The sequence below is a fragment of the Notothenia rossii genome (assembly GCF_949606895.1).
Source record: "Notothenia rossii genome assembly, chromosome: 11".
NCBI lineage: Eukaryota > Metazoa > Chordata > Actinopteri > Perciformes > Nototheniidae > Notothenia > Notothenia rossii.
The window spans coordinates 13,328,999-13,350,600 of record NC_136910.1 but is presented as its reverse complement, the minus strand read 5'-3'; the positions used below and the strand labels follow the sequence as shown (position 1 = coordinate 13,350,600).

The window sequence follows — 21,602 nt, the reverse complement described above, 5'->3', positions numbered from 1 at the left end:
GGCACAATCCTGGAAATGCATCCGTTGGATAACACCAAATGTTTCTGTTGCATTAAAGGCAACACTTAAAGACCCATTATAAATAAGTGCCTGTTCTGTAAGTATTTGTCCAGACCAATTTAGTGTTCGAGGAAAGGAAGGATGTTTTTGTAACCACTCCTCCCATACAAGGCATTTTGCACACTTAGAACAAATCAACACAATAATTGACTGAAAGGCGTTAAATAAGACTAGAAGAAAAGCAAATACATTAGTGAGAGATTCTACAAAGTGAAAGAATATTATAATGAAGCACTATAGCACAGCATTTTAAAAATAAAAACGGACAAGAAAAAGAATACTAAACACATCTTATCTTGCTTGAAATTAAATTAAGCAGTGCTGACCATGCAACTAAAGAGAATCAGGGATGCATTTTGGTCCTGAAAAGATCAACTTTACAGCTTTTGAAGTTAAGAAGAAAATGGAAAAAAGATTAACAGCCACTCCTGCCTTGACCCCTGAATTCTCTTTTGATGATCTAACATGTGCATACTGATTGATAGACTACATGTTCATAAAAGAGGTTAGATTGAAGTCCCGACTTTAGTTGGCATTCAGCTTATTGAGAGCTTTGAACAAAGTGCTTTTTTCGAAGATGTATTTACTATAATGTGCGCACCACAAGCAAGCCACATAATCCACAAAAAAACATAACCATTACATTTAAATGGTAGAAAGGTTTGTTGGTGCTACAGTATGGAACAGCCATGGAAACCAAAACAACATAGAGAACAGCATCAGGAGAGAGTTTTCTGATGGTGTGATCCAAATATCCCCCCCCCTCAAACTTTACACCCCTGGCTCATTTTGGCGTTACTGCGCATGTGATTGATTTACTCTTTTGTTTTACTTTGCAGCTACAGTTGGATGCATTTGCTTTTCAGTCTGTCTCTTAAGTAATTCTGGCAATTGCAATAGAACATTTGGGATAAGATAAATTGTGAAAAGCTGTTTGAAGGTGTTGGAAATAGAATATTGAAAAGAAATGGATCAATGTCTCCAGAGAAAACACAGTGATTCCTCTGTGGGCTGAAATCCTGCCTGTGTTGACACTGAAACAATGTGTTCAAACAGTCTCGGTATTGTTATGGTTTGTCTCATATGGCTTTGTCACAGTTGATGATAATTATTGTGTAACGGGAGCAAATGCGTTTCTAACTTCAGTTGAGGGTTTAATTAAACCACTCCAGAAATGATGATTGTGATGATGGCTAATATAACTGATGAGATTGCACATAGTTGAATGTTGAAAAATGTAGTCCTCTGTTTTCATTGATTTCAAAATCGCCAAGATCAGTCATATATAGCATTTCTTTTAACAATGGTGAAAACAGATGTGTAGAGCCACCATAACAACCTGTAGCTGTAGCAGCTCTGGGAGGTGCATCGGGTTTAATGTTAGCATGCTGACATTATCATGATGACAATGCTAACATTCTTATTTTAGGTTCAACATGTTTGCCATCTTAGTTTCATATTATTTTGTCATAAACTGAATTATTGTACAACGTAACTTTTGATCAGGTGATTTAGCTAAATGTATCATTGCATCCCAAGAAAAAAGTGAATGACTAAACCAATTTCAAGGCAAATAATTAAAAGGGCTAATAGGAAATCCATCCATGTCCTTTTGTGAAGACATTTTACTTAAACACAAAAATGTAAACCTTATGGCGCCAACGACTGTCATAAAAACAAGTTGGCATTTAATGTGTTTATCAAAATAATGTTATAGTGAAAATGTTGACCTCAAAAGTTATTACATTTCAACCTCTTGAATTTAATGATTATTCTCTTTCCATTTAGTAGTTGTTGAGGGGATTCAGTGTGGAGCAGGGTTGTTGTCAACACCAGAAATAAAATATATATATTTCCACCTCTACAAACATCCCTATCGGATGAAGCACAATATGTTTAATAATTGATTGCAAAATGTAGAATTGGGTTTAATTGGTTTTCAAATATAATTGGAATTTTAAAGTCATAAAACGCCTCTCCAATCTTCCCTTTTAGTTTTGTCCCTGAAGTGGTCATTGACTATATTTAATTAGGAAGTTCTGACGATAACGTCTTGCCTCATTCGACATCCTTTCATATAAAAGCCAAAGTGTTTGGGGAAGCAGGAGTCATTTTTGAACTTGTTTACATGATCAGGATTTGCGTATTTCTAATTAAAACGTCAGACTTTTTGCATAATTTGCTATGAAGCATCAATATTCTGTTTTAGATATAGTCTTGTGAGATGTGATCATTTTTTTTATTCTTACAGACTCCTGTGGTTTATGCTGGGTCCCTGGGAAGTGTTAGTGCGGTTCAGTGTTGAAGTGATTCATTTATATATGATATTATATGATCTAATTTTGAAGGATCTGAGCATATTTACATAGTGACTATGAGTGACCCCAGACAAAGGGTTGGAGTGTATGCATGGAGTCTTAAATCAGATCCTGTTCAGGTTGTTTCTTGAAATAAATCTTTGGGTATGTTACGCATTAAGTGCATTACGCATGTGATATCATAAGAGGCATATTACTCTTGCTGGCTGCCTGTTTCTGAACTGAAACAGTTTTTTTATTTTATGTTCCAGATATTTGACAGTCTGTTGAAAAAAAGCAGCTTTGTTAAATATGTCATTTTTATGTTTGGTTTCACTATAAAACAGTTTTGGTATTATTATTATTATTATTATATTGCTATTGAAATTCCTATTACTGTCAAGATACCTTATTAAATGATGGTATCTAATCTCTGGACTAACTTTTTGATGTGGCTTTTGAGTTAATGAGCTCTACCATTTTCAACTTGTATTTAACCTTCCTGTTGTCCTGGTGTCATTTTTGACCCCAAAAGGAAATCTATTGCTGTCAAAAATAGGTTTTTAATTCATCAAATGGTCTGAAAATCATAGGGGTGGTTCAATACTATGCTCTTAACGATTCAAATACATTTGAAGTAATTTCATTGAATTATGGGTGTTTTATTATATTTAATAACACCTTAAGCCCTCGGGGTCAAAAATGACCTCGCAGGACAAAGTGGAGCAATGGGGCACATTTTTTCAGGATAATGCTGCAACAACCCCCTGCCTGCTCCTCGACACACACACACACACACACACACACACACACACACACACACACACACACACACACACACACACACACACACACACACACATACACACACAAACTTTTGATGTATAGGATCAAGCAATCTTTAGATCAACAAAGATCATAAACAAAAAAGATAAACGAAAAACAAACAGGCCTTTTCTCACGGTTGCTGGGGCATTTCACCTTTTAGTCCCTCCCTAGTTACGGCACACTCACACACACATACACACACACCTTTGATGTATTGGATCAATCAATTGTCAAGTCAAAATCAAACAGGCCCTTTCTCACAAATGTTGGGGCATTTCACATTATATTCTGAGAGAGACAGGCAGCAAAATGAAGAGGCAGAAACATTTGACTGTGGAGGAGGTTCATGAGCTAATCTTTAACCGTGTTATGGAGGAAAAATCAACCGATGAGGAAACTCATGAAGAGGTGATCGATGTAAGTTACAGACCAAATTCTTCCTCTGAAGAAGCCCCCACACCGCCCACTTCTGAAAGGGAAGAAGGTTTTGAAATGGAGGAAAATGAATATGAAGAGGTAGAATCAGAAATGGAAGAAGTGTCAGAAGTGGATGACCGCACTTATTTTTGAGGAAGTGGAAGAGTCCACTGATGAGGAAGAATCTGAGGAAGAGGAAGCAGCTGAGATGGAAGAATATTTCCAATCTAAGAATGAAAAAATGATCTGGTCTTCCATCCCTCCCAGTGACGGACGTCGCATGGTAACAGCAGAGAAAGCAGAGAGAGAGACAAGCCGCCAGGGTCCAACCCTGTATGCAAGGTCTCGTATTGAGGACATAAAGTCCGCTTTTTATCTGTTTCTGCCCAAGGCCATCGAAGAGTCAGTGCTGAACATGACTAACAAGGAGGGGCAGCGTGTTTATGGGAAAAAATGGAGAAAGATGGATCAAATGGACCTGCAGGCATACGTGGGTGTGTTGGTTCTAGCTGGAGTGTACCAATCCAGCAAAGAGGCTACAGCAAGTCTATGGAATGCAGAGTCTGGTAGGGCAATTTTCCGTGCTCCCATGACACTTAAAATGTTTCATAAACTCTCCAGAGTCATAAGATTTGATGACAAAGACACTAGAAAAGATCGCCGGGCACGAGACAAACTTGCTCCAATTCGAGACGTTTGGGACACGTGGGTGTCTCTCCTGCCAATGATGTACAATCCAGGCACTAATGTGACTGTCGATGAGCGCCTGGTCCCATTCAGAGGTCGCTGTCCATTCAAACAGTATATCCCAAGCAAACCAGGGAAATATGGGATACAAATATGGGCAGCATGCGATGCCAGGTCAAGCTACGCATGGAATATGCAGATATACACTGGCAAACCTGCTGGTGGGATGTCAGAAAAAAATCAGGGCGTGCGAGTTGTCCTTGACAGAAGGCCTCCAGGGAAAAACGATAACCTGTGACAACTTCTTTACTTCACATGCCCTTGGCCTGGCGCTGCTGAAAAGAAAGCTGTTCATGGTGGGAACAGTAAGGAGAAATAAACCTGAGCTTCCCCCTGCACTGGTGTCAAAAGCGGACAGGGCTCGTTTCTCATCGAAGTTTGCTTTCACCGAGACCCATGCTCTGGTGTCCTATCTCCCCAAAAAACAGAGAAATGTTCTTCTGATGAGCACACTGCATCGGGATGCAGCTGTGAGCGACAGGGATGACAAAAAGCCCAAAATCATCGAAGATTACAATCACAATAAAGGGGGTGTCGATAACCTTGACAAGGTATTTCACATTTATTATTCATAATGTTAATAATATTATTTATGGAAAGGATAATGCATTGAATTTGTGTGTAGGAAATAAACATACATTTCTGAATATGTTTTGGTTTGTTTATTTTGTTTCAAGGTTACCAGTGTGTACACCTGCAAAAGAATGACAGCCCGTTGGCCCCTAGTTGTCTTCTTCAACATTCTCGACGTGTCTGCATACAATTCCTTTGTCCTGTGGTCTGAGATCAACCAAGCCTGGAATCAGGGGAAGTGCAAGAAGAGGAGGCTGTTCATGGAGGAGCTTGGACGACAACTTGTGATACCTCACATCCAGCGACGCAAGGTCAGCATTAAGCTTCATTTCTGTTGCTCTTCCTTCTGTAGTGTCCTCACAATTTGTACTTTTTGTATTTGCACTGTGATTTATTATAATAAAGTTTGACTTGACTTGACAGGTTCTTCCCCGCACGCCAGCCGCTGCCAGTTTGGTTATGGAGGTCCAGCAGTTCTGCTCCAGCTTTACCTCTGCAGCAGCTACCCGTCACCCAGCTCCCACTCGCCCAGCTCCCGCTCGCCAAGCTCCCCTTCCTGATCCATCACCCAAAAGGAGCAGGTGCAAATTCTGCCCTCGCCAGATTGATGTCAAAACCAAGAAAATGTGCCAAAGATGCAATGCATACATCTGCAAAGATCACACCATTGTTACCTGCCCTGCATGCAACTGAGGGCACATTAAATGTGGAACACAGAAATGCGTGAGGTTTCCACTTTAAATTCTTGAAATAAGAGTCAAGCAAGACAGGGTCAAAAATGACCCCAGAGGGCACAAGGTATGATTATGTGTTGTCATTAAAAAAATATAAATTATTCAAAAAGGGCATCCTTACTAAACTTTGACATATACCAGTCTCTGATAAGACAAATAGTCACAATACGATATGTTCAAATTATTAAATAGTTTCATTTATATTTTAACTCCGAAAACGGTAACATTTCATATAAAAAATATATTTTGGCCCTAAATTCCAAAACAAAGGGAAAAATGTGTGGTATTGAGTTGGACTGAAGCAAAACTAAAGGTGTAACACAAAACGGATTGACATTGCATACTTTATGCTTTAAATAAGAGTCAAGCAAGACGGGGTCAAAAATGACCCCAGAGGGCACAAGGTGTGATTATGTGTTGTCATTAAAAATATATAAATTATTCAAAAAGGGCATCCTTACTATATATGATATATACCAGTCTCTGATAAGACAAATAGTCACAATACAATATGGTCAAATTAATTCATTGTTTCACTTTTTTATTATCAGAAAATGGTATAATTTCATATAAATAAGGGTCTATCGGCACTAAATTCCAAAACTGAGGGAGAAATGTGTGGTAATGGGTTGTACTGAAGTAGAACTAAAGGTGTAACACAACATTTATTCACATTTTATACTTTATGCGTTAAATTTCAGAGAAGCCAGATGGGAATTTTTGACCCCAGAGGACACAAGGTGCATAGTAATCGGGAGGACATTTTTTTGAGGGAAAAGTAATGCTGCTCAGACGACATTATTTGAATTGAAGACAGTAATTTGTTCGACACTTTGTTGTCAAATATCGAAACAACTACAGGATACTTTACCATGAGCTTTTCTAGATTGATTAAGTGATAAATTGATTTGCCATCAGGAGTGCTATGTTAATCATTTGGTTCTGCTATAAACAACACCGTAGGGCTGGATTTACCCGTCCCTCTGACGGACCCACGCTCCCACAGAGCTTTAGCGGTCCCCCCTTGTGTTGTTTCGTCAACCACACTGTCACAACTATTTTTGTGTAAGAGAGGGCAAAATAAGTGGTATAATTGTGTTCTTGGCTATCACACAAGAAAATAAAGCTTATATTTTCTCGAGCCTCGCCTTTTATCAAATTTGCAAAAAATGATGAAACCCTCTGGTTTTGAGTGACAGGATCCACTTCATGATAATTCAGGGACTCTGTTTTCTGAACTCCAATTTTCACCAGGAATGATGGCAATTACACACCCGAGGTTATGTGGTGCCAAATCCGGCCATGTGCTTGAAGGTTTTAGCACCTGGAGACATCCACTTCCAGTCCTGAATGCTTATTTAAAGGCCCAATTATTGAATACGGCTCTGGGCACTTGGACTGAACATTTAAATACTTTAATAGATTATATAAAACTTTTAAGCAAAGGCTTTAAATATTTTACCCAAAATGTAAAGGACTGAGAGAGAAGAGGCAAATTGCACCTTCGTCATACAGAAGGATGCCGATATGGGCCATGCTATATTTATGAATTTAAGTTAAACTCATTTTTTAGGCCAACTCTGTCTTCAAAGTCATATAAGTAGGCCCTTGGGCATCAGTGTTATCAACCCTTTACAGAGGAGGGATGCTAACCTTGTCTGCTGGTCATTTAATGCAGTTAGTAAGGCTGGCTAAAACACCAACCGCCAACAGCACCATTTGGTGCTAAGTATGTTGCATTTTAGGAACTTAGAGGACTTTCTCTGACCAAGGTGAAACGATGCGTGTAATGTGTTCCTTTTTTCACACTTAAAGCCAGGAATATACTTACTATCAATGTTCAAGTTTTATATCCCTACACTCAACAGGTTACACTTGATCCACCTGACAACTGATATGTAATTCAAACAAATCAAACCTACAGCATTATGTAATACTATCTCCCTTATCGTACAGTATATTCGTTATTCATTTGTAAAAATAAGTCTGAAACTTCTCAATAAAGCAGCTCGCATTCTGAGAAACATCAGCAGAACAAAAACAAATATGCAAAGCAAAACTTCATTCACCAAGAGAACACTAAACAAGCTAACCACTCAATTCTCATAATAATGAAACCATAATACAGAACACTACAATAAAAGATTGAGAAAACCAAAACTATACTGCGTTCTGAAGTGGATGATCTTGAAAATTATTCTCAGTATTACCAGATGATGATATACAATTATGAAACATCCTCCTATGTAACACTATCCTTCCTATTGTACAGTATGTTTTATAATTAAATTACATAATACATCTGGAGAACTCATTACATTGTCCATGGTTTCAAGTAACAAAGCAAAAATGAAAAATGAGAGCCTATTATATATTTTTCCATGAACATAAAAACCAATCAATACTCTTTATAAGGAAACCAGAATGAAGTTATCAGTACAGTGAACATCAGGAAACTAAACACTCCCTGTGTGCTCAAGTGGAGGATCTTGAAGATTATTTTGAGTTTCAGCGTGGACTTCAAGGACCTCTGCTTCTCCAATCCTCTCTGGAAAATAATATTTAAGTCAAGAGTCACACAAAACCAGTATTTTCATTTACCACATATGTTCTCTTTAGAAATAAAAGAAAAAGGGTATAGAATACAGAAAAATACTGTACGTTGCAATACTGTAAAATCACAGTTTTCTATCGTATTGTCAAGCGCATTTCCTCTAATATTGTATATAAATAGCATACTTAACAGTCTTCTGTTAAAAAATAAAATATTCTAAGAAGTACGAATCATGGAAGACACAAAAGGCAATTTCAGTCGAGGATAATTGCACATTTCAAACAGGAACATTTGAAAAAGGAGGACTTTGATGACTTCCAGGACCTCCTGCAGTGCCTGTAAGATGGCTGCCAATGAGTCTATGTTGCATCAGAGTAGAGAAAGAACTGTCATTTAATGCAAGGACACACACAAACTCAGTTGGTGGTTCAGCTTTATAGAAATGTTGAAGCATATGGCAGGACACATGCATGAAGAAGACTAAGAAAGTAGTCACCTGGTTTCTCGCTGAAGGCTTGGTTCCTTCTGTATGAGCTGTGGAAGTGAATAAACAATGTTAAACATGCTGAGCTTTGAAATAAATAACCACCAGAACCTTTGAGATCCTCCTGACCTCGTTCTCTGAGGTTTTCTCCACGACTGATCACACGGAGATGCACCAGGATGAAAAGCCTGGAGCTGCTGGAAGCTTCTTTGTGGGTGGGCCGAGAGGTCGACTCCGTCTAGAGCCTGCCTGATCATCCCCATCACCAGGTCCTTCTCTGAGGGTACGCCACATCACATAATGCCAGGAAATATCCATTGAGAGGTTTAGTGACTCTTCCATCAGCAGAGCAATTAAACACTCTATTATGGTTAATGTAATTTACTGTGTTAACTCATGAATACAAATTAAAATGGACCTATTATGCTACATTTGAACCTATACAAAACATGTCAGTGTTTTTTTTTGCTTAAAATACCAAACAGATCCCCCATTGTAGCCATGCCTCATACCCCTCTATTCCAGCCCTGTTCCAAAAAGGCTGATTCTGTGACCGTAGCTTTAAACGGAACAGCTGCTGCTAGCCACGCCCCGTTGTAGCGTCGCAGCTTTTCCCTGCTAAGAGAGTTTTCTACTGGGAGAAACTCAGCTAAGCGCTGCCGTGATTAAATGCCATATTATGTTCCAAACTACTTCAAGCATTATTTCTGAAACAGTATGGAGCTCAAACGTTTCTCTCTCGCAGGGTCTACTGCAAGGACATTACGTTACACATATTCTCTCCAGTACAGTGTTAGCTCTGAGTGTTAGCGATGCTTGCTAATGTAAAAATAGACCATATTACTCCCAAAACACATGTTCACATGTTCTTTCTTAAGTGTTTACCGCAAGAACAGTGCCATTATATGTATTATATATAACAAGTGCCTCCTGCAGATATCCTGCTGAATACACAGACAGACAGCTGCCAGAGGGGATTCAGCTAGACTGTATACGGAGACGAGAGGTTGGGATGTGTCACGTGTGCCACATTTTGCCAATTACAAGCCAAATCTTGGATCTGCTCGTTTGCACCCCCGTTTTCTTATTTTCTTTTTAGATATATGGGTAAGCAGGAAAAGAGAGAGGATTGTATTTTCTGAAACGTTGTCAGTCTCCTTACACACCGGGGACACATATTTATGTATAAAAGACATCAAAAAGTGCATTTTGCATAATAGGTCCCCTTTAAGTTAAAATACAGTAATAATTGGCAAAGACAAAGATTATCTTCACAAACATTATACACTTTTTTAAGATTACATTCAAATGTAGATCCACAACTTAATTAACTGAGTGCGTCATTACACACTGTAGATATGCCCTTATCTACTAATCTGCTAATTTGATGTAAAATATGATCAATTTACTTGTAGTGTACAGACTACTTAGCATTTGTACCTCTTTGTCCTGCAAGCAGAAGCCACTGCTGGACCGTGGACATGGAGTCTGTCTGCAGGATCTGACAGAGCAGCTCAAACACCTGAAACAGAGCAGTAGCACTATCACAGCATTACTTTGCAAACCACATCATTTTATATTCAAGTGATTACTAACCAGGTGACAAGCCTGTGTTCGGAGCTATTTTCTAACCACCTTGGCCTAAGGCTATGTGCTATAACTATTATCTATGGTTTTGGATACCTCCTTTTGATCTGTGGCAAACCCTACTTCTCCCAGAGGAAAGTATTATTAAATTGCTATGCCCCATTTTATCCCCAAACTACCCCTAATGACACTTTTTTTGTGGAAAAAACTGTTGAACATCAAGGAAGAACATCAAGGGAGTATTTCACCATGAGTTCTTGATCATGGAGAGGCTGAGGATACATCATGCGCTGGGAATGGGTTCTGCGTTGGTAAGAGTTAGTGGATGGAGGGACAATTCTCCCAGTTTCAGCTGAATATTGGGTCTTTCGACGGACAAATTCTTCCTCCTGCAATACATCATCAAAATCATCCAAGCTCTTCAACGGAAACTATAGGTTACTTACGTAACCCCAGTTCTCAGAGTAACATGAAGTGAGATGTCTCACTATGGGATGCGCCTCAACGCGTATGCAAACAGAAGCATCAATCTCATTACGCTAATCCTGATTGGCTGGTGATCTTGACGTCTACATCAGGGAATCCACCCACCCTATAAGTAGCTTGCGCTACGACGCAGCGTCATTCAAAAATAAGCACCTCTTCTTGCTTCGCCTTAGCAAGAAGGGCCGTCTGGTGAGACATCTCACTTCATGTTACTCTGAGAACTGGGGTTACGTAAGTAACCTATAGTTCTCATTCATAACACTCCGTTCGATGTCTCACTATGGGATATTGAAACTCCCGTATTACTAGACATGCTTATCTCGAAAATCACCAAAACAACCAGAAATTAACAGGTAGAACCCTGTCTCAACACGGGGCCCAGCACTGCGTGGGCTAAAACCACTGCTAAGTCCCATAAGGGCACCAGTGACCTGAAAACAAGGAGGAGCCTGCGAGCCCCTTTCATAAAACGGCAGACCAAAGGATGTTGGCTAGCCGTCTTTCCCTCAAAGCCCACATGGCATGCAGCAATAGCAGCCAGGTACACTTTGATCGTAGAGAAAGCTCTGTGTTTATCAATTAGGTCCTGTAGAAATGATAAAATTACCCCAACAGGACATTGAAAAGAGATGTGTCCTTTTTGAAGGCACCACTCCTCAAACACCCTCCACTTACAGTCATAGAGAGACCTGGTGGAGGAAGCTCTTGCAATCTGAATAGTGTTTATCACCTTCTGAGGAAGCCCCACTGTATTCAGATTGTACCACTCATGGGCCAGGCTCATAGTGCCAAGTGCTCTGGGTGTGGGTGAAAGATCGTCCCCCCCGCCTGAGACAGTATGTCCCTGCGTAGTGGGAGCTGCCACGGCTGCCCGCACAGCAGTTGATATATCTCCGCCAGCCAGTACATTGCAGGCCAGTGCGGAGCTATCAGGATCAGTGTGTGGCGTTGTTCTCTCACTCTGGCCAGAGTTGGGGGTATCAGAGCCAGGGGTGGGAACGCGTACAGAAGGACCGGAGTCCAAATGTGCGCGAGCGCATCCACGCCTAACGGTGCGTTTAAATCGTGCATTGAAAAGAACAGCTGACATTGAGCATTTTCTTTTGATGCGAACAGATCTACCACGGCTCGGCCGTAACGCACCCACAGCTGACTCACAACCATTGGATGTAGAGTCCAGTCTGCATATAGTGGTGCACGTCTGGACAGCAGATCTGCCCCGAGGTTCATCACTCCTGGTACGTGCGTCGCTCTCAGAGAGAGGAGACGTCCGCAGCTCCATAAGATCAGTTTGCGTGCCAGCATATGTAACTGGAGAGAACGCAAACCCCCATGGCGGTTTATATACGATATTGTGGTCGTGTTGTCTGTCCTCGGAGGACATGGTGTCCTCTGAGAAAAGGCAGAAAGCGTTTTAGGGTGAGGAACACCGCTAAAAGCTCCAGATAATTTATGTGTGACCGTTGGAGGTCTCTGCTCCAGAGACCCTTCACAGGTCGACCTTCGTATATACCCCCCCAGCCCGTCAGACATGCGTCTGTGGTGACCACCTTCCGCCATAGGACAGCACCCATAGGCACGCTCCGTACTAGAAAAGTCGGGTGCAGCCAGTGGTGCAGTGCCATTACGCATTTCATAGTGACCATCACTCTCCGCGCGCCATGACGCGCGGGGTCCAGTCTGAGGGCAGCTATCCAGCGCTGAAACTCCCTCATGTGTAAGCGTCCCAGTCGTACCACCAGGATGGCTGACGCCATGAGCCCCAGTAACCGCAGACATGTTCTGAAGAGAACATATTTGCGTAGCCGGAAATGAGCGAGGCAAGCTCTGAAGGCTTTCACTCTTTCTGCTGACAGGCGGGCTGTAAAGGGCACCAAATGTCCCAGCCTCGTGCCTGGGCTGGGGACCCGGGGCGGGCTGTGGTCTCTGCTGCTTCGGTATCTTGAACCGGGCAGGACGTGAGGCAGCTTGAGTGAAGGCCTGCCGCGGGACCGTTGAAGGTGGCGGCTGGACCCTTCGGGGGAGACAGAGCTGGAGAGCCTCGTCTTCCTTCTTTTTTGATTCGCATCTCAGCTGCATCGAAGCTAGAGCGGAGCCAAATATGCCCTCGGGAACAATAGGCATGTCCAGAACATCCTCTTTTTCCCGGTCTGGAAGGTTTGTCAGGTTGAGCCACCTGGCTCTCTCCTGTACCACCATAATTCCTAGTGCTTTGCCCGTGGCTTGGACTGCACAGCGCTGCACACGGAGGCAAATGTCCGTGATCGCTGCGATCTCGTCCCACACGGCAGGCTCAGCTTTGCTCGACAAGTCTTCGCAGAGCTCCGCCTGGTAGGCGGTCAGCAGCGAGGAGACGTTGAGTGCCCTGGCGGACAAAGCTGCGGCTTTATAGGCCCGTTCGGTCATCGCTGACTGAAAACGGTCTGCGTTTGCCGGTAGCGTGGGGTTCCTGCTCGGTGTTGAAGCCAGCCTCGGTTGGAGGTGGGCTGCCACCAGCGGTTCCATGGGCGGCATGCGGAGCAGGCCGAGCCTCTCCATACCGTCACAGTCCAGGGAGGAGGCACCCTGGATTGGGGCCTTGTTGCTGAAAGGGCGGTCTCTCCACGAGACCGACACCTCGTCCAGCATCTCCGGAAACACTGGAAGGAGCTGCCTCTTCGTCCTCGCTGCTTGGGGCAATTGCTTCCCCTCGTAGCGAGATCTGGAGGTCTCCTTGGCCACTTCAGGCCATGGGATGTCCAGCCTGGACGCAGCGCGTTGACACACGGCCTGCAAGTCCATACTTAGGCAGGGCGAAGCTGGTGTGCTTTCGCCCGGGAGAGCGGACATTGCTCCCGGCTTTGCAGCCTGAGCCGATGAAACGAAGATGTCATCCGAGTCGGACAGGAGGAACTCAGAGGCATCCTCTTTTTCCTCCATATAGTCCAACTCCAGGACATCCTCCGCGGGTGGAACCATGGTGAGGTCCAGTTGGGAGCCCCAGCTTGACACAGCGCGGGGCTCCGCTCTCGTGGCTCTTGCCGCCACCGGACCCCAGCCTGACACGGCGCGGGGCTCCGGTTCAGTGGCTGCCGCTGTTATTGAGCCCCAGCCTGACACTCAATCTCTGCGACGGACGCCACCATGTCTTGATTGCCGGCCGGCGAATCAGCGGACATGAGGGGGTCCTGTCCCGACAAGCTAGCTTGTCGTGCTAGCCGTCGGCGGAGGCTCTTAATGATGAAGCGGGCACAATACCCGCACGAGCCGGGGTTATCGATAGCCTCCTGGGCGTGTTCCAGCCCGAGGCAGGACGAGCAGACCTGGTGTGAGTTTGTGCCTGAGATCTTAAACCCGCAGCCGCATAGCCGAGCCTCCGAGTCCCTGACTTCTCTGGTGTGAGGGAGAGAAGTGTCCATCTTTGTTTGCCGGGGTGTCGGCGTGGAGTGGACACGCTAGTAACAGGTACGTTACCGAGAAAATAATCCAACCTTGTCGTTAATCCGAAAGGAAAAAGCGATGGCGTAGATTTTATTCTTTAAAGAATATTAACTGGTGTGTTAATACCTTTTGTTTTTATCTCCGTCTCCTCTGGTGTGAGAGAGAAAAGAGAATGTCCTCGCTACCGTGGTGTCAATGTGGAGGGAAGAAAAGCTAGCAACAGGTATGTTACTAGCTTGAAGAAAAACAAATCAAACCTTACCGTAATTTCGAAAGAAAGAAACGGCGAGGCAGATTACAACATTTACTGGTGTGTTAAAATTGTTCAGTCTTCTTGGAAAGCAAAAAAGTAACCGGCAAGGGCCCGTCGACCGAATGTTAACTTTGGGTTCAGTCTGTGGACCGTTAAGCTAGCCCGGCTACTGATAATTCGAGATGTGCTCTGAAGCGAGAAGAGGTGTTTGAATGACGCTGCGTCGTAGCGCAAGCTACATATAGGGTGGGTGGATTCCCTGACGTAGACGTCAAGATCACCAGCCAATCAGGATTGGCGTAATGAGATTGATGCTTCTGTTTCCATACGCGTTGAGGCGCATCCCATAGTGAGACATCGAACGGAGTGCTATGAATGAGAACATCAAATACAAATGCTTGACCAATTATAATATGGCATTGGTTGAAATAGCAAACAAATCATAATTTTCTGAAGAGGATGAAATCACGCAGTGTGTTCAGAAGTGTTTAGTGCCAGATTACAACAATAACAGCAATACACGTACGGGTTTTTTGTCTTTTCCCGCTTCGGAAGACAAGCTGACTTTTGCAGCAAGGTCTTTAAGTTCATCCCTCCAGGCCTCTGAAAATTGTGCTGTGGAAAAAGAGGGAAATTATTGGAGCTAAATTGTTATCTTTGAAGGCAGAGCTTTTTGAAAAGTAATGAGAAAATGTAGGCGGCATGTGTGAGTGAAATACCTGATTTGATTTTGTTACTACTGACTCCATTGTGTGCGAGTGGAAAATGAAGTGATGGACCAGTGGCTTTCTTGAAGACGTGGCTTTTGAGAAGTGGATGAGGAAATAATGATGAGGTGACAAACCAATCATCTCTCACCATGCAAACAGGTCTACCATTGAGTCCTGTGGGAAAGAGAGAGGCACAATATTCACAGTTCACACACATAACGTAAAGTGCCTCAAAAGTGTGGGACTATCAAAGGCAACCCCCTGCTGAGAGTTTTGACTCCATAAGGACCTCATCGATTAAACCCACTCTCTGGAAATAATGCTCTCAACTCTTTCATGTACCATGCTGTATCACTATCTATATGATACGTTTTTATACAGTGCCCATGCAGCATTTCATATACAGTGTAAGTAACCTATACATCAGGCAAGTCAGAATAAGGACAACCTTGTTAATGTAAAATTAAGTTGTTATTAGCTCCGATAAACGTGTTTTTGAATATTTATAAAATAGGTGATTTGAGAGTTACCACAGTTATCGGATTTCAAAGCAAAGGAAGATGCTAATTGGGGGAAGTGGAACAAATGGAAATATATGTATCACCTTTAACACCTTTGTATACCCTTTTTTAAAGGGGATGACATGTTGTCTGTCTCAGCAGCTGGTCTACTGTATCTGTGTGTTCAGTGGGTTTATCAGAGTATGGAGCCTCGATGTCTACATCTGCATCATTTTAAAACTCGGCTGGGTGACATGCTGTTTGATACTCATGGCACCTGTCACTGTAAATAGAGTTTGTAAATTGTACCTTGTACATTATGTTTTATGTCATCCTTATTGTTGTTCTGTTGTTTTTATGTTACATGTGTAACTAATGTCCTGCAGGTCACCCTTGAAAAAGAGATCTTTTGATCTCAAGGGGCTTTCACCTGGTTAAATAAAGGCTACAAACAAACATCTACATTCAAAGTTCCAGGTAAATCAGTTCTAATTACTTTGTTACACTCTTATATTAATTCCTTTTTTAGTTTTTTTTTTGTAAAACATTTGAAAATTCATTGAATAGACTGGCTTGAAATTCAGTTCGGAGATCCATAGCAACCAGATGATTAATCCAACTGACTTTGTTCCTTCATGCCACCAGCAGGTCGACATTTCTGGTTGTTAGTGTAATATTTGTGAACTTTCATTATGCATCACCTCAGGCAACCCTGTCTCCTAAAAATGACGTTCCCACAGAACTAAACTGCATTCTCAATTACGTTTAGCTTGAAACGTATTTTCTCCCACGTTACGTTCGTTATGAACGTATCTCAAATACGTTTATTTTCTACATATCTTCTAGAAACATATTTTCTCCCACGTTACGTTTCTTATGAACGTATCTTAAATACGTTTATTTTCTACATATCTTTGCCATTTATTGTCTTGCTTATAATAATGATAATAGTCATTTATAAATATCGTTTTAGAGCACACATTTGGCGAGGCTGTAATTTTGCCGGCTGTTACTCTCCTGAGCAAGGCAGAAAATAATAGTTTTAACATGCCAAAAAGCTGCTGTGTCGTTTATTGCAATTCAAACATTAAAACAAATCCAGAGTAAGGTGTTTCTGTAATTCCTCTAAGAAGAAAGGACAGTAACAGAAGATCTCTGTGACGCCAGATGTGGTGTTGTTAATGCGATATGATATCCGAATTTTTGTTTTGTTTAGGATGGCCAAAGACACTACACTACCCATAATCCCCAGATCGTTTGGGACTACAGTCCCGTTGACAAACCCCGTGATTAATCTTCAAGCTCCGGGATTGGATGTTGGAGTGGCAGTGCGCCAAGGTTACGCCGAGCGTTCAGCTCTTTGAAATGGAACGAAACCACGGCAGACTATTCAAAACTGGACTCGAACGCCCCCCGAGAACTACAGATGCTGGCTATTGTGTTTCGCAACATGTTCTGTATGGCACGTCTCTACTGGGAATTGTAGTTTTAAAAGACGTTTTCGTTTTTCCCAAAATTAGAAGTTGACAGTATTAAACTGTGTACAGCCCTGGAGGTTTAGGCGATAAGAAACAAATTGGTGTGTACAAATTTAAAACATGAAATTACTAAATGGAGGGAAATCGCTTGTATCCATAATGGGCAGCATTAATGTATACCCACATGCAGTGCTTAATTTGTAAATCATAAGGTGCCGGAACGCAAAGTACATATGACAGCTCAGGGATGACCAGACGCGTACAGGTCCCGGAACGTATACAGAAAAGGTGCTGAAAACAACATGAAAATGTCCACTTGCAACGCTGTGGGACTTACAAGCCTCAATTTCAAATAGTATCTATGGTATAAATGTTATGACGATAATTTATACTTTTTTAGGCTAGTACGCACAACATAGGCAAATGCCCACATCACCACAGGTGGGACTTCAGTATACAGCCAGCAATTAATTTCTCAACAGGTTTAACGTGTAAAAAAAATATTTATTAGGCCTATTCAAAGATTGGCACGGCGGCCTATTAATAGACAGTATGTTTGCTCACCATATTTAGTTGTTTAAAACACCACACATCACGAGCATGTCCGGATTGTCCTCTATCTCTTTTTTTCTGCTTTTACTGCGTGTGTCTGTGGCAGTTCTGTGTCCTTTGGCCACCCAGGACCTCACGTACGGGACTGGATTGAATTTAGCCAGGGGGGGTCCAACAAGATTTAGGAAGAGTAAAGATGACATGGTGGATGTGAGCAAAGAGCTACGGTTGGGAGTGCAAATCAAGTTCATTTGAGAAAATCCACGCTCACATTCAGCACTTGCAATGGGAATGCTGTTGACAGCAACAAGTAACTCCATCAGCTCATCGGGGGTGTCTTTACCATCTGAGTCTCTGTACGTTCTGTAGGCCCGTATGACTGCGCGCGGGTTGGCAATGTTGAAGCGCTGACACAGTGACTCGACCTCAGTCTCTCCATACAGCGCACCTGCGTCCTCGGGCCAGTATTGTGCGTAAAGCACCTTCAACTCCTCAATGAACTTGTTATATCCAGTTTTATCTGGCATCCGGCCTCCTTGAGATAACATACGGTCCTCCAAGTTCTTGGCCACAGTTAGAAAAAACTGACCTGTCGCTGGACGTCCCACACTCTTCTACGCTCAATGCGCTCTCCTCTCCTACTGAATCTTCCTGCTGTAAACCAGCTGATGTCGCGGTTCCGCTCGCCTCTTGCTCCGGCTGTTGTACCGGGCTAGTTGATGCCAGGGTACCCACCCGTTGCGGTTGGTGGTCCACCTGGCTGACGGTAGCTGGCTCCTGTTCCGGCTGGCGGTGAACCTGACCCGCTGCCCGGGCTTGGCTAGCTGTCGGTTAGCTAGCTGGCTAGCTGTTGCGGCGCTAACCCCCTCCTGGTTTTGACCATCAACATGACCGCTGCAGCTGCCCTCGTCGCTGCTTGTGGAGGCTTTTCTGACTCGTTTTGAAGTGTCTATTACCTCTTCCTTCTTTTTGAAGAAAGACAGTCAATTTAACTGTCTTTTTGACATGCTTGCATTGAATCACCGTTTCTTCCTCTCTGCGACGTGCTCCTCATGTGGCGAATTTCAAAAGTGAAAGACGTTTGTCCGTTGGTCCAGCTTTTCAGTGCGTCAACACAGATCTCCGACTCTTTCAAATCTTAATCTTAATAAACGACATAAAATTCTTGGGATTTTTTCTGTAAATTAATATCTGCATATTTTATTTCATTTTAACCATTTTTTATTTTTATTTTTTGTGAGAGGTACCGGATCTGCCCAAATAGGTGCCGGAACACAGGGTGGCCAAAATGAAGAGGTGCCGGATCCTGTTCCGGCAGGATCCGGCTCAAATTAACCACTGCCCACATGACAGCTCATTGTCACTTTGTAATTCTGCTGGTACCTGGTATTTTTACTTCACTACATTTATTTTAGTTATTGCAGATTCTGATTAATGATGTGAAATATAAACAACCCTTAAATCAGACTTTAGTTACACCTGAGTAAAGTTCAGGGAAAGTGATTGTTAAGTGCCAACAATCAGGAGAGATATTTGAGAGTTGGTGCTTGAGAAGACTAAACATTTATCTGCAGATCTCTATCAAGTATATTCATTACTCGTTATTTTCTACTAATAGTTAATTAAAGACTGTATATAATTGCTATTTTGCACATCCCTTTCAAGATTTCAAGATTTTCAAAGGTTTATTGACATATCATATACACAACTACGGTGTAGTTATGCAATGAATGACAAACTTGGGTCACAGGTTCCTCAACAGTGCATTACAAGACATCTATCAATATGTGTGAATACCTCCACCATTAAACTGTCATATTCTGCACATTTATTATACTATCTACATACATAAGAGTATAATTAATGTGTATAATATCAGTTAAAAATAAGTGCTTCAACATAGTTAACATTGCAGGAAAGCAATATATTAGACTTTAAGTACGTTGTCAGGCTTAATATTTATCTGTAGATAGATACCCCCAAAGCTTTTTTCTTATTTGAAAGAAGACCTTAACCTAAAGTATTCTTTAATGTGTTAATAAAGGTTAATTAGTTTGTCTGTTTTGCACATCTTCCTATTAATATCTATATATCTATCTAATATAGTTTTATTCATGTTTTTCCATAATTTTACAGGATATTGCTGCACGATATCTCATGTTTTACTTCTACACATTAATATCTGATTTGTAAAACAGACAGAAAGGTATATCCGTCATTTAAGGGTAAGCTATTGAAATTGTGATTCCAGATGTTTCTCCCATCACCCAAATCCCCTGACTATTCTCACAACTCAGTATTTACATTCTTATATTCAAAGAAAATCAGTAATATCTTTAAAAACGAGCATTGCGGCTAAAACATCCAATCAACGAGCTGATGATCTTTCTTTTTGAGGATCTTTTTGTCTGTTTCCGGTATTGTTCCCGTTAGAGTTCACATTTATGCTACATTGAAGGGTGGAATTGACACACATCTTCAGAAACATAATTTGCTTCAGATAGTATAACTCATAGCAAATAAAGTATACAAATATAAGTAATAAAAAGATAAAACACTGGCATGTAATTTACGTTAGAATAAATAGAATGGTTTTGAATAATAGATGAGAGTAAAATCTACGTCACATTACAGCCCCGACCACTTTTGGGGAAACCAACGCTGTCATTTGAACGGCGATCAAACCCCCTTCTTCGAGGAAGTACAGAAACACGTAACTCTGGATTTGTTTTAATGTTTGAGGTGCAATAAACGACACAGCAGCTTTTTGGCATGTTAAAACTATTATTTTCTGCCTCGCTCATGAGAGTAACAGCTGGCGAAATTACAGCCTCGACTAATTTCAAATGTTTGCTCTAAAATGATATTTATAAAGGACTATTATCATTATTATAAGCAAGACAATAAATGGCAAAGATATGTAGAAAATTCGAGCACAGATTACTAATAGGTGTCAGGAGAATACCATAATATGCTACATAATAGCATAGTTGCTGAATTGAATTGTGCATTATGATAATGTACACATAAACACAGTTCCTATACATTGTAAATTGTCTTTCCTTTATCCAATTTGAAGAACCTAGATTGGAACAGGAGCGATCTACTGTCTTTATTCAGGTTTGTCAGGCAAATAACAATTCATTTTCAAAACACCAACTGATGTCCGTTCTGCACAAATGAGAAAATTCATCCATTCTCTCTAAGAGGGGAGCATATGGCAAAGCAGGATTCAACCTCCAAATAAATTGCTGTAAGAAGAAAGGAATCATAAGGCACATGCATCACTCTCACCTTGAATATGTCTGACCCTGTGTGGATGAGGGTTGTGACGGGAGAAGAACGAGTGATGACTCAAAGCACCAAAGTGCGGACTGCTTTTTGTCAGCATCTTGGTGAATTCAGGAGTAAATGACACCTGATTTGTTTGACTGCGGCTCCTTTCTCCTGTCGTCCCACAGGAGTCTGTTCTCTGTGCCATCGACATATCTTGAAAGGACAGCTGGAAGTTTTGTCTGAATCTGTCTGTAGTGCTGAAAACTAAAACCTAACTAGACACTCACATTTAATTTGCTTCAAAGACAATTTTGCATTTAGAATTAGACCAAGACATTTTGGTTTTTGTGTTCTACCAGATTGAAGTCATTATATTTTTAGAAGAAAATACATTTGAATAATCACTTTACCTCAGAAAACATCCTGCAGCTCGAAACCTTTGGTGTTCCATGAACTGTGTTGCTTTTGTTGCTAAGAAACCCTTAACAAAAGAAAATGGCACAATGGGAAACAGGCATTCCAGTTCATTTAAACTGGATTTTCAAATGCAAAGCAGCAGAAATAAGCTATTATGTGATAGTTAATTTAATAAACATATATTCGATTAAAGCCTACTTTAGCCGTCAATGTGAACTTCCTGATTGAG

At 41.7% G+C, this 21,602-nt stretch overlaps 1 protein-coding gene across 5 annotated transcripts; it reads right to left on the bottom strand.

Moving 5' to 3' along the window:
- Positions 1-5,038: 5,038 nt before the first annotated feature.
- tbata (thymus, brain and testes associated) lies at positions 5,039-21,430 on the bottom strand. Of its 5 annotated transcripts, XM_079658519.1 has the most exons (9): positions 21,367-21,430; positions 20,975-21,169; positions 15,160-15,324; positions 14,967-15,055; positions 10,530-10,670; positions 10,135-10,216; positions 8,824-8,971; positions 8,707-8,744; positions 5,039-8,569 (listed from the first exon to the last, which is right to left on the bottom strand). In XM_079658519.1, the coding sequence occupies exons 2-9, from the start codon at positions 21,165-21,167 to the stop codon at positions 8,427-8,429; spliced, it is 999 nt and encodes a 332-aa protein (XP_079514645.1). In that variant the 5' UTR covers positions 21,168-21,169; positions 21,367-21,430; the 3' UTR covers positions 5,039-8,426. The 5 variants fall into 5 exon arrangements, with proteins under 5 accessions (XP_079514645.1, XP_079514644.1, XP_079514646.1 ...); XM_079658518.1 differs by lacking the exon at positions 21,367-21,430 and having other exon boundaries at positions 20,975-21,348; XM_079658520.1 differs by lacking the exon at positions 21,367-21,430 and having other exon boundaries at positions 5,039-8,204; positions 20,975-21,348.
- Positions 21,431-21,602: the final 172 nt, after the last annotated feature.

Coding starts and splice junctions, on each gene's coding strand:
- tbata (XM_079658519.1), bottom strand. CDS start 21,167: ATGTCGATGGCACAGAGAACAGACTCCTGTGGGACGACAGGAGAAAGG. Junction 15,325..20,974: donor CAGGGTCAGACATATTCAAG/GTGAGAGTGATG, acceptor TCTTTCCCACAG/GACTCAATGGTAGACCTGTT. Junction 8,745..8,823: donor AGAAAACCTCAGAGAACGAG/GTCAGGAGGATC, acceptor TCACTTCCACAG/CTCATACAGAAGGAACCAAG.